The sequence below is a fragment of the Eubalaena glacialis genome, chromosome 5, assembly GCF_028564815.1.
Source record: "Eubalaena glacialis isolate mEubGla1 chromosome 5, mEubGla1.1.hap2.+ XY, whole genome shotgun sequence".
Taxonomy (NCBI): Eukaryota; Metazoa; Chordata; class Mammalia; order Artiodactyla; family Balaenidae; genus Eubalaena; species Eubalaena glacialis.
Window position 1 is genome coordinate 92342005 of NC_083720.1, and position 12054 is coordinate 92354058.

The following is a 12054-nucleotide window of genomic DNA, read 5'->3' on the forward strand; positions in this document are numbered from 1 at the left end:
TGAATGCTATCTATCAAAAATATTTCTTCATTGTCATGAATTTCTATAATTTATTTATTTATTTTTATTTATTTATTTATGGCTGTGTTGGGTCTTCGTTTCTGTGCGAGGGCTTTCTCTAGTTGCGGCGAGCGGGGGCCACTCTTCATCGCGGTGCGCGGGCCTCTCACTATCGCGGCCTTTCTTGTTGCGGAGCACAGGCTCCAGATGCGCAGGCTCAGTAGTTGTGGCTCACGGGCCTAGTTGCTCTGCGGCATGTGGGATCTTCCCAGACCAGGGCTCGAACCCGTGTGCCCTGCATTAGCAGGCAGATTCTCAACCACTGTGCCACCAGGGAAGCCCTCTATAATTTTTTGAGGGTCATATTGACCAAGGTGGAAAAACTTTCACCAGAAAAACGTTAATTATTAATAGCAATTACTTGGAAAGAATATAAAAGGATTCCTCAATTCTCTCAAATGATAGAATGTACTCTATAAAGATTCATCTGAAATAATGAAGACTGTTAGAACCATATCTTTTCTTGTCTTCTTCAGCTACATTAAATGTCAGACTCTTCAGAGAAGTTTACTAGATGCAGGTAGGTAATCCTATTTACAATCTATACACCCATGTGCCAGGAGATGAAACATAATGACTATTAACATATACATGGAAAGGCTTATCTTTCTCAGTGCTTATCACTGTCAGTAGAGTCATTGAAGATTGCTAGAAATTAACCTGTGGAATAGATACAGAAAGAGAATTGATATATTGAGGCAGCACACACAGGAAGATCTCATTTTCATTTTCCACCTTACTTCCACTCTAGGTGAGAGAATGACGTGTTTCAAACTTGTATTTAAAATTGGATAAATGATTTTAGATAGAGCAACAGTGTTTATAGTAGCAAGAATAATCCCATGAACTACATTATTCAGTACCTACTATGTGCCAGGCACTGTGCTCAATGCTTCACACATAGGCTTTCATTTAATCCTAACAACCACCCAATGCAGTAGAAGTTATTTACATTTGATAGAGAAACAGAAACTCTGAGTGCTTAAGTTATTTCCTCAAGGCCATATTGAGTTTCAGAGCTAGAAGCTGAACTCAGAATAACTGTCTCCAAAACCTTTACTTGTTAATATGTAAATAATAATGGTTTCTTTATTAAATAGATAGCTGCTAAGCTCTTTTGAAGCTATTGATATTAGAAGGAAGACACTGTTTTCAATAGAGAGGATGTGTATGTGTATGTGGTGAGTGGAGATGATGAAGATGAAGACGATGAGCGAATCCAAGATGTATGAGTTACTGTCTTTGCCAAATTAAGCCTGGCAAAGTGTTAATGTTTATACTTTTGTTCCTAATGCCAGGCTTTAATTTTCTTAGTGTTCTTTGCGTGTGCTAGTAACTTCTAATAAGAGATAACCAAAGAGTCAAGTTTAATTAATTCAGAAGTATCAATACAGGTATGTGCAACTTATTTGTAAGCCAATGACGGTTTTCAACTACATGATGTGTTTGACTAGAAAGAAATCATTCACAAAATACAGTTTAAATGAAAGAAAAGATATATTCTTATAATTTGTTCTGGTTTATGATATAAACAAAAACAAATCTGGAAATTTATGAATGAATAAATATAGATTTGAATTGTCAAGGGGGATTTCAGTTTGGAAAATTTCCTCTTCTGTAAATAAAATCTCATTTTTTTTTCCAGCCATGCAGCACACTAATAGCCAGAATTATCTAGAGGAGAACTTAAGAGCTGTGTGAGTTTTATTATCAGTATTCTTTTGTTTGAAATGTAAAATCATATTAATTATTTTTGGTGGGGAGTAGGGCAGTGATATAACAAGATTGATGGAGGAAAAGAGTTTGATTCTATCTTCAGCATTCACACAAGTGTTCTGTTTCAGCACTAGTATTATGGTTGCACAGTTTCTTCGGAAATTGACTTATGAAAAAGTACAAACCATAGTTAAAGAATTGCTAGATATTGCAGAGAAGTGCAAGAGCCTCAAGCCACACGAATCACCTTCAGAATGTTGTCACCAATTGGTAGGTGAATCATGTTCTGCCTTTTTCTCTCTGTTTTTTTAAAAACTAAATTGCAAACAAAAGATGTTGTTATGAAGTGGGATGATTGAATAATTAGGCAAGGGATTTTAAGGCAACAATATGTACATGTGTCACACTCAAGATATAATCTTTGTAGGTTTATAAACTTTCATTTTATCATTTCATATCTGGGAGATCAGACTCTGAGAACCAAATGCTCAAGAGAATGAATTGTACCCTAGAATGCCAATTTGTTAATTTAAGTCGGTTGCTCTTTCTCTGTCACTAGCATATCATTGTCTGACATCCTCATATAAAGGCTTCTGGGAAATCAATGTACTGATTTTAAAAGTTTCTAAGAGAATATAAAAAAGTGAATATTATTATAGGCTTTTTCCCCACTTAGTAGAAAATCTTGAAAATTACTATCATCTCATAAAATATGTCTATCTTGTGATTAGAAAAATCCTTGATAAAAACTAACATATTCTTATAATCTACATATTTTTGGATCAATTATTCTCATATCAACAATTTAAATACAAATAAATAATTTTCTTTTTTATTTATAGATTTTTTTCACTCCATCTTCTTGGGCTAAAACCTACCTATTTTTTACCAGACTCTAAGTAGTCGTAGAAAAATCATTAGTCTAATTAGAGACACACTTTAAATGAAGTTCTTTTGCCAGTGGCTAGCCTCACTTATTTTATATCGATTTCTTCTTATTTCCATTTCCAAAGATGACTTTTTCTGCCCTTATCCCACAAATCTGGAAGCATATGTCATTTGAGGTTTACAGCATCCCACACATTTACTGCCATTCAAAGATACTTGAAAACTGAATCATTACATTTCTATTTGAATATTTGACACTGAATACACATTGCCTCAGAGTTTAACTTTTAAAATAAGTTCCCATGGAAACCAACTAAAAACAATCAGGAAGCAAGGAAAGCAAACTAACAGCTGTTTCTTGGTGGGTAATTCTTATTAAAAATACCTTGATTTCTTTAGGTCCTGGACATTTTGGCTTACCTTTATTTTAATACCTTCAACTGTATGAAAATGAAGCACTTACATAGGTAGGGAGAAAATGATAAATTCTGTTTGGCCAATGTCCAGCATGTGGGAATTTAGACTTAAGAACATTTTAAAAGGCTTTCACTCAAAAGAGCTATGTCCAGGGACTATTGGATACAGAGTATAACATTATGCACTCAGTTGCACTCAGTTGCCTTTTCTATATAATTTCTTAACTTTCCTGTGGTTAGAAATGTAGACCACAAGTGCCTTCCCTTAAGTTATTATTTCCTCCTACAGATGACTACCTTCCTAGAGCATATTTGCAATAACCAAGGGTTGGCTGACAGACATGTATTTTCTGACTGTTGCAATACAAATAACTCAGCAAGACACAAGTGCTTCCTATCATACAAAAAAGATGTTGCAGGTTACAGTGATATATTCCAAATTTCAAATCCTGAGCAGATCTGTGAGATGGACAAAGAGAATCCAGTGCCAGTGAAAGAGAAGTAAGTCACTTTTCCTTGCCAGGTCTTTGAAAAGGAGTATTTTCCAATTTTGAAGACAGATCTTTTGTTTTAATATAAAAGCCTCTGAGTACACAATGCTTGATTATATAAAATTAAAGTGAAAATTTGAGCTACAATTTATTTTTTTCCCTCACAATGACAACATGGTCTTAGTGAACCCAAGAGGGCATGAAAATGTCTGCACCATGAAACATTAAAAAGGACTAGGATCTGTAAAGGACCCATCTCCTTAAAGGTTAGATTAGTCAGACCAGTAGCAAATGATGTTGAAAAATACAGTCTAGTAGGCAAAGCACAATAAACAGAGTATTGGGAATAGAGAGCAAGTAAGAGCTCAGGCAATGGGCTGGTATTTGGGAGGTTCACCAAGGGATAGCAGGAGGGGTATCTGATAGGCATGGAGATAGTGTCTGTCTTTGGGAACCTAGGAATAAGTAATAATTGTAGATTGGACAGAGATGAGTTTTCTACTCAAGAACTCTGATTCTGTAATTCCCACCTGGAGTGGATAGCATGATAGCCCGTGGGTAGGTGAGCTCATATTTTGGTTTCCTAGTTAGCACAGAAGTCTATCTTTTGAGAGTGAGGTATGAGCAAGTTAGAGGCAGGAAACCAAAACCAGAGAGAGGTAGAAATGACAAGAGAAGTACAAAGCTTCAGTTCTCAAGGAATGCAGTTCTGGCCATCTGGTCAAGACAGACTCAGACACTGGGAATAAGGGAAAGATCTGATTGCTGGATCTAGTGCAAAAGGCATGGTGGTGGTTTGATTTCAGATTTTAGACATGAAACTCTAAACCAGAAATGAATGAGCAGACAGGGTGACTTGATGTAGAACAACGTAAACACTTTTAATTCACCTATACATGGGCAGAATTGCCCCAGAAGTTACTGAGCCTTCAGGAAGGAATTAAATGGCCCCAGTCACTTAGGGAGAAAGGACTAAGGGAGAAGGGATTGGGCCGGTTCCAACTTGTCTGACATTAAGGGCAACCAAATGGGAAACTGTAATATGAACTTGGCTACCTATTAAGTGAAGTGCTAGCCACTCTAGGTGAGATTTATAAAATCAGGTTCGGGCATTATAAAATCAGGTTTGAGCATTCAGAGATTACGAAATCTAACCAATACTCAGGCAGTGAATCTAATCTCTTCTTGAACATTTACAATTAAGTCAGTATCGAGTTATTTTATATGCTAATTTAACTTATGTGCATACAACCATAAATATTCAGGGGAAAATAATTTTCTAACTACTTGCTTCATAATTATGTCAACAACTTTGTTTAGTTCTCAACCAAAGAAACAGTAACTTATATCAAAGCTAGAGGAAAAGTCTGCTATTTCAGTCTTATCAAAAGATAGCATAGAATACAGATACACCAAACTATAGTTATTGTATCTTTGGATTATCTAAGGAATTTTCAATGACAGTTTTGATCATTGTAAGATAAGTGTGACCCTTTGTTACCTTGCAATAGGGACATTCTATTTTTAAATGGCTCTAATTATTAGAAAGCTTTTTCCTTATACTAAGTTCAACTTTGCCTTTGGAGATTTGAAATTAGATTAGTTCATACTGAAAATCCTCTATGGGAACTAAGTTACTGCAGCACAAAAATGAACTCTTAGTTTAGCAGAGTACCCGACAGAGAGCAGAGATATTGAAAGGCTCCAATGAAATTTCCTATCAACCAAGAATTTTGCCTTATCTTGGGTGGCAGTTGTATCTTGATAATGTCAATTCTGCTTTTCTTTTTTTACAAGTTGGGCTTGAGAAACTTTGCTGAAATGAAACAAATCTATTGACTGAACTTCCAAGAGTAAGGGGGGTGAGGGTGGAGGTTGGGCGGGGGTCAGCATTTTCTCTAGTTTAGCCTTTTGCTTATACTATCCCAGTAAATGGTTAAAGCCTTAACTATACTTTCATTTTGGCTTTTTGTCTTCATTGGCTACTCTGGAACTTGGCAGGTCAGCCTTCTCCAGCTCAGCTTAGCTCCTGACACCTCTCTTCCAAGGGGTAACTCAGGAGTGCAAGATCCTTCCATCTTGGAGCTATACCATCTGGAGCATGTGTTTCCAAGGTTACTGCAAAAAAGAAAGAGAGAGACTAGGGAACTGTGCAAAGTAATTAATAGCCAAACCTAGGAGTGGTGTATGGCATGTTTATTCATATTTCATTGATTAGAACTCAGTTATAGGTTCCCACCTAACTGCTGGAAAAAGTAGTCTTCCTGTGAACACAAGAAGAGAAAGTGGATTTGTGTGAGCATTGAGCCAGTTTTTGTCTGCAATATCAACTTTTTTGGGGTATTTGTGTGTGTGGGGAGGTGGGGAGTAAATAATTTGAGTAAGCTCTGTGGAATAGTGTGAAGAGATATGATTATAAGTGAAAGGCAGGCCTGGTGCCCGGCTCTATAATGAGTGTAAAGAATAAATTTGAGAAGCAAATTAAGACTGGGATTTAGTAAGAAACCAATATATTGAGTGACACGTCTTGGAGGATAATGGCATTAACTTTTCTAGTCTAGAAAGCTCTTATGGATGATTTCAGAGATTCCTCTTCACCCACCAATAGCTTCTAAATTTAATTCCCCTTCACCAGGTGTACAATCCTCCATTTACAATCAGTTTAGACTATTGAACTTTCTATCTCCTACTAGTTATATAAAAATGAAAAGTTTTAATTACTGATTTTCTTTACCTACTGGTCCAGAAAGAACAGTTGGTGACTTCATGGGCACTGTCTAACCTCACAGTGATCTCTCTGTAGTGAACTTTTGATGCATTTAAGTACAGTGCTATCCTATTTCTGTCACCATGAAATTCTAGAAGTTTCAGGTCAACAAAACTAAATGAATCCTAAGTTTTTAAGAAACAGTGTCAGCATATGTTCTCGAATTCCAAATTATATAGCTTTGTATTTGTCAAATTACAGGTACATTTATGAAACTTCTAGGAAACATCCATTCTTGTATGGACCCACTATTCTGACCATGTCTGCTTGCTACGAAACAGCTGTTCAGTCTTGTTGCCGAGAAGAAAATAAGACTGAATGCTTCCAGATAAAGGTAAACTATTCATATGTCAACTCTTACTTAGGGACTTGTTATGCTAAGTGTGGACTATGGACCATCAGCATATGCATCACCTGGTAGCTTGTTAGAAATACAGTCTGAAGCTTTTCTCCAGACCTGCTAAAGAAGACTTCATTTTAACAAGATACTCAGGCAATTCATAGAGTCCTTAAATTTTGAGAAGCATGATCTAGCATAAATATAACTTCATAATAAATATTTAATATTCCAATTATTATTTCTGTATAACAGAACACCCCAAAATTTAGTGGCTCAAAATAATAACAATGAGTTTATTACTCTTATGGTTTCAGTGGGTCAGGAATTCAGGAAGGGCTCATCTGGGCTTTTCTGGCTCCTGATTTTTCATGTGGTTGCAGTCAATGGCTGGGGCTCTGAAGGTCTGAAGTACCTGGGGGTTGGTCCAACATCTCTTTCTCCTCATATTATCTCAGGGTCTTTCCATGTGGTCTCTCTGCCTTGGCTGGTTTGCGCTGCTTCACAGAATGGCAGCCTCAGGGCAGAAGTTGTATGGCCTTTTATGACCAGGATTCAAAAGTTACTTCTGCTCTACTCTATTGGTTGAAATACCATAAAATCTCACCAGTTTGAAGGGGAAAGTAAATATACTGAAACGAAAGCTCATTGTAAGAAGAACATGGGATAGAAGTTGTTATTATAGCCATCTTTGGAAAATACAGTTAGCCTCACACTTAATTTTAACCGCGTGGCTTTTTCTCCTTCATTGAATAGACGTAAATCGGTGATTTGTTCCATAATAAAAGTACTTTTTATGTATGTTCATTAAAGGTTCTAAATATCAACACAAAATAACCATCTTTAGAAGGCACACCAGATGGATTTTCCCAAGGTCATGCTGAAATGAATAGTAGTTTGATAATCGTTTTGATGAATTCCTCAAGTCTAAGGGCAGTGCCGCTTCTTCCTTGCTGTTTTCTTTGATCTCCTCAGTGAGAATTTCTCTCATATTCCTCTCAACCCCTATTTCTCTATTCCTCTAAAGCTATTTCTCCTGTTGAACTCCTCATCATCTACCTTGTGTAAGAAATTAAATAATGTATCTAAAGAGTCTGACATACGCTAAGTACTCAATAATCGTAGCTATTATCATTAAAGCTACTTATATATATTTCTTTCCCTAGTCATCTCCAATTCCTTCAGAAGCCAATTCTGAATTCCTAAGCAGGACAGTCATTTTTTTCTCCTTTTGGTTTCATATTATTACAAACAACAAAAACAAGTGATTGTGTAGACTTAGTTCTCATTACCTGGCATTTTGGAAGAATGAACTTTTTCATGAAGGTTAGTTTTTTTTAGGTAACTTGTTTCAAAGTTTTCTTAATCTTAACCCTTTCAGAGGAAATTTTTCCTTAATGTATAACATGCCCCTATAATTTCTTTTTTAAATTTTTATTGGAGTATAGTTGATTTACAATGTTGTGTTAGTTTCTGCTGCACAGCAAAGTGAATCAGTATACATATACATATATCCACTCTTGTTTAGATTCTTTTCCCATATAGGTCATTGCAGAGTATTGAGTTCCTTGTGCTATACAGTAGGTTCTTCTCAGTTATCGATTTTGTATAAATAGTGTGTATATGTCAATCCCAATCTCCCTATTTATCCCTACCCCCCAACCCCGATTTCCCCGTGGTAACCATAAGTTTATTTTCTACATCTGTGACTCTATGTCTGTTTTATAAATAAGTACTATATATTTTTAGATTCCACATATAAGCAATATCATATGATATTTGTCTTTCTCTGTCTGACTTATTTCACTCAGTATGACAATCTCTAGGTCCATCCACATACTAAGCATAAGTAGATGCTTTTAAGTTAGCTAAGAGTTCTTTTCTCCTCTCCCTCACTTTGTGATGTTTACAGTCTTGCTGCCTCCAGGATGTCTGTTCCTAGAAGTTCTTACTCCTTGCCCAGAGAAAATTGCATAGCCAATCATGTAAGAGTTGTATCTATGATCAGAGAATGTGGTTTATGAGTTAAGCCTTCACAGACTCTCTTGTGAAGAAGTGGATAAGCTTGTTTGTATTTGATTTCAAACGAGTATAATACAACAAAATAAGAATAAAAATAATAATTATATTTATAATTAATTATAAAGTATAATTTATTATCATTGTGTCAGATTTGTGGTTTGAATATTGCCTCTGTATACATTATCTAACTTGTTCTTAAAAAAAGCATTGTAAGGTACTGTTACCCCAAGTTAAAATAATATATGGTCAATATAATGTTTTAAGTGAATATATAGAGCTCTTCTGAAATTTTATTCTCCCACCACACAGAGATACCAATTTTGGTATATTTCCTTTTATTCATTTTTTTCATTCACAGGTTTTTTTTTTGTACATTGTTGTGATCAAATTGAATATATAGTTTTGGTTAGAGAAATACATGTGCTTTTTATTAGAAGTCAAAAGTCAAAATTCTGGGTTAAAGAATATGAACATTTTTGGGGGGGAGGCTCCATTAATATATATTGCAAAACTGGAGCATATATCATAGATAAGCATTTGGAGACATGTTCAAGATGACAGGGCTAGTAACTTGAATAAAACCAGACTACAACTGTAAGACGTTATCAAAATTTATTCTAGTGGCTCTCTGGATTTTTGTTTGTTCACTTTCTTGTTCTCATTTATATGCCAAATGTCTAAGTTCTGGGACAAACAATCTCTGGGGAAGTGAGATGCTATTTTATAAAAAACAAAAAACAAAAAAACAGAACCTTAACCAAATTATGCTTTTACATTTGACCTCATAGATAAGACAATAAAAACTTTCTAATTTTGAGGAGATATATGATTTTTATTTTTCTCTCTTCTTTACTAACCATGAGATGAACTTCTTCTGTTGTTACCATAGTTCTTTGATGAGTCGATTTTCTAATTACAGCTGGAACCCATCAGAAAATACGTTAGAGAAATATCTTCGAGGCATCACCATTTATGTGAGATTGGGATTAAATTCAACCACAAAGTAGCAAAAGCAGTGTAAGTTACCTATTTAGATTTGTGGACTTTGTTGCTTTGGATCACCCTCTTTGATTAAACTCATTTGAAAAATCATTTATCTTTCATTTGCTAATGTCTCAGCGCAAATCTCGTTCCTTTCTCTACACGTGTGCTACTTGCCTGTTCAATAGGGCACACTGGGCTGTGCCTGAAAATGCACAGTCCTCCTCTCTACCCACTACCTCCTGTGGGGTTGATATCTCCTCTATCAGCTTCTTCCATCAGCTCAAATCCTTTAGGCTCTTCTCCAGTGCACAAAAGATTCTGTACATTCAGATGCTCACACATAGTAGTTCTGCATGGTAAAGGTTAGAGGACAAAAGGTATTTTTCTCTTGGAAGATAAGAAATATTTTGGCTCTAATGTCATGTAGGACAGAAAAAGCGAGTGGTGTTTTTTGGGGTGGGGATAGAGGAGTGTGGGGTGGGAGGAGAACTTGATGCTACTCAGTGTGCCTCTATCTTGGCCCAGATTGTGTTTCTGTCCCAAGTTGACCCCTGAAGACATGCATCTTCCCTTATATCACCTTCTTCCCCAATTTAGGATAACATTGGGCTGCCTGGAAGCTCAGTTTTCCTTATAAGGCAAGCCCATTTTTCATATTTCTAGAAAAATTTCAGGGATGTTTTTCAGTTGTCAACAGAGAGGGACAAGGAAGAACCAAACCTCTTACAATTATTATTATTATTATTTTTTTCACTGAATAAAAGTTTTTCTTAAATTGAAGTATAGCTGATTTACAATATTGTGTTAGTTTCAGGTGTCCAGCAAAGTGATTCAGTTACATATATTTTTTTTTCAGATTATTTTCCATTATAGGTTATTACAAGATATTTGAGTAAATGTTGAGACAAAGTTTAAATTTTAAACTTGATGCAAATCTGCTTGATTTGGAGAATTTCATGACCACCTATGATACAGGTGGGAATAGGCAGAGATATATCTCTACTCTATGGAAGATTTCCCTGGTGTCAACTATTGGAACTATTGCAGAATTTTAAAGGAGTTGGATGATATCCATGATGCCAGTAGCAAATATATGAAGCTAGGCAATGTCAGTTCTCTCTAAACCAAAAGAAACCATGTTTTCCTAGAGCTAAGTGTTGTGATTTCTAGACTCTGAGTCAGGGCTGGGGGAAGAAGGGTGATTTTTATAAGTTATTACAAGGCAAATAATGGGAATGATACAAAACCCATCACTTGTCTCAGACCACAGTAAACAGGCAAATGAAACTATCTAGCCCTATGTGTATAACCATGGACATAAATTATTAGAATTGCAAATATCTCCAGTCCTGTCCCTAAAACAAAATCAAACAAAGGAAGAAAGGAAGCCTTTACCCAAGCTAATGAGAAATCTCATAGTAAGTAGGATTTGATTTCTTTGTCCCACTGAGAATGTTATTATTGATGTAATTTAAAGGTAATTAAAAATGCATTTAAACCTCTTACAATTATTATCTTTCTGATAAAGAATTTTATTTGGAAAGTCAGGTCAGATAAATTCCCAAATTACCTATCTAAGCAACTCAACTTCTTTAAACAATAATTTGAATGATGAAAATGACTCTATTTACACGATTATGAATTGAATAATTTTCATTTTGTGATTTACATCTTTGTATGGCTCTGGGTTCTATCACTGTAGAAATAGAAAACATTTATCATATACAACTGTCTTCATCCTACATTTGCAACTGTGTTTCTATTCTTTTGGTTACTCAATGAACTACAACTAATTTTAGAAAGAATTGAATTCAAAAAACTGTTTAAAATGTACTTTTTTTTTTTTCAGGGAATTGGTTCTGTTGACTAAAAAACAACCTAGAGCTAACTTTTCTGAAATTGCCAAACTGGCCATGGATATTAAAAATCTGCATCAGATCTGTTGTGAAGGAAATGCAGTAGCGTGTGTGCTTGGCAGAGTAAGACTTTCTCTTTTCTTAAAACTCTTTAAAATACTTGTACTTTTAAAATAAAGGTGAGGGTGGTATAAATGAATCTAAAAAAGTAATTATCATTTCTCAATATTACCAACAGAATGGTGTCTCCCCTCCACTCTCTTCTCTTCTCATGAAACAATTTTTGTCTTTCTTTTCCTCCCTTCCTCCCTTCCTTCCTTCCTTCCTTCCTTCCTTCCTTCCTTCCTTCCTTCCTTCCTTCCTTCCTTCCTCATTCTATCTACTTTATTCTTTTATTCTTAAATTTTTAGAGCTGGCTGCTAATTTTCTTCCAAATTGGAATTGTATTTCATTCATCTTTGAATCTCTAGCAAGTCTTAGAATTGCAAACTATACCCTCAGGCCTTATCAGCCTGGA

The 12054-nt window shown here is 35.5% G+C and overlaps 1 protein-coding gene across 1 annotated transcript in view; it reads left to right on the forward strand.

Moving 5' to 3' along the window:
* The first annotated feature begins 495 nt into the window (after positions 1 to 495).
* LOC133091814 (alpha-fetoprotein-like) overlaps positions 496 to 12054 on the forward strand; it is a 38803-nt gene continuing 27244 nt past the window's right edge. The window contains exons 1-7 of the mRNA XM_061191020.1: positions 496 to 580; positions 1706 to 1757; positions 1905 to 2046; positions 3370 to 3581; positions 6540 to 6672; positions 9617 to 9714; positions 11531 to 11660. Of these exons, the coding sequence (XP_061047003.1) occupies positions 496 to 580; positions 1706 to 1757; positions 1905 to 2046; positions 3370 to 3581; positions 6540 to 6672; positions 9617 to 9714; positions 11531 to 11660 (852 nt within the window). The remainder of the gene's footprint in view (positions 581 to 1705; positions 1758 to 1904; positions 2047 to 3369; positions 3582 to 6539; positions 6673 to 9616; positions 9715 to 11530; positions 11661 to 12054) is intronic.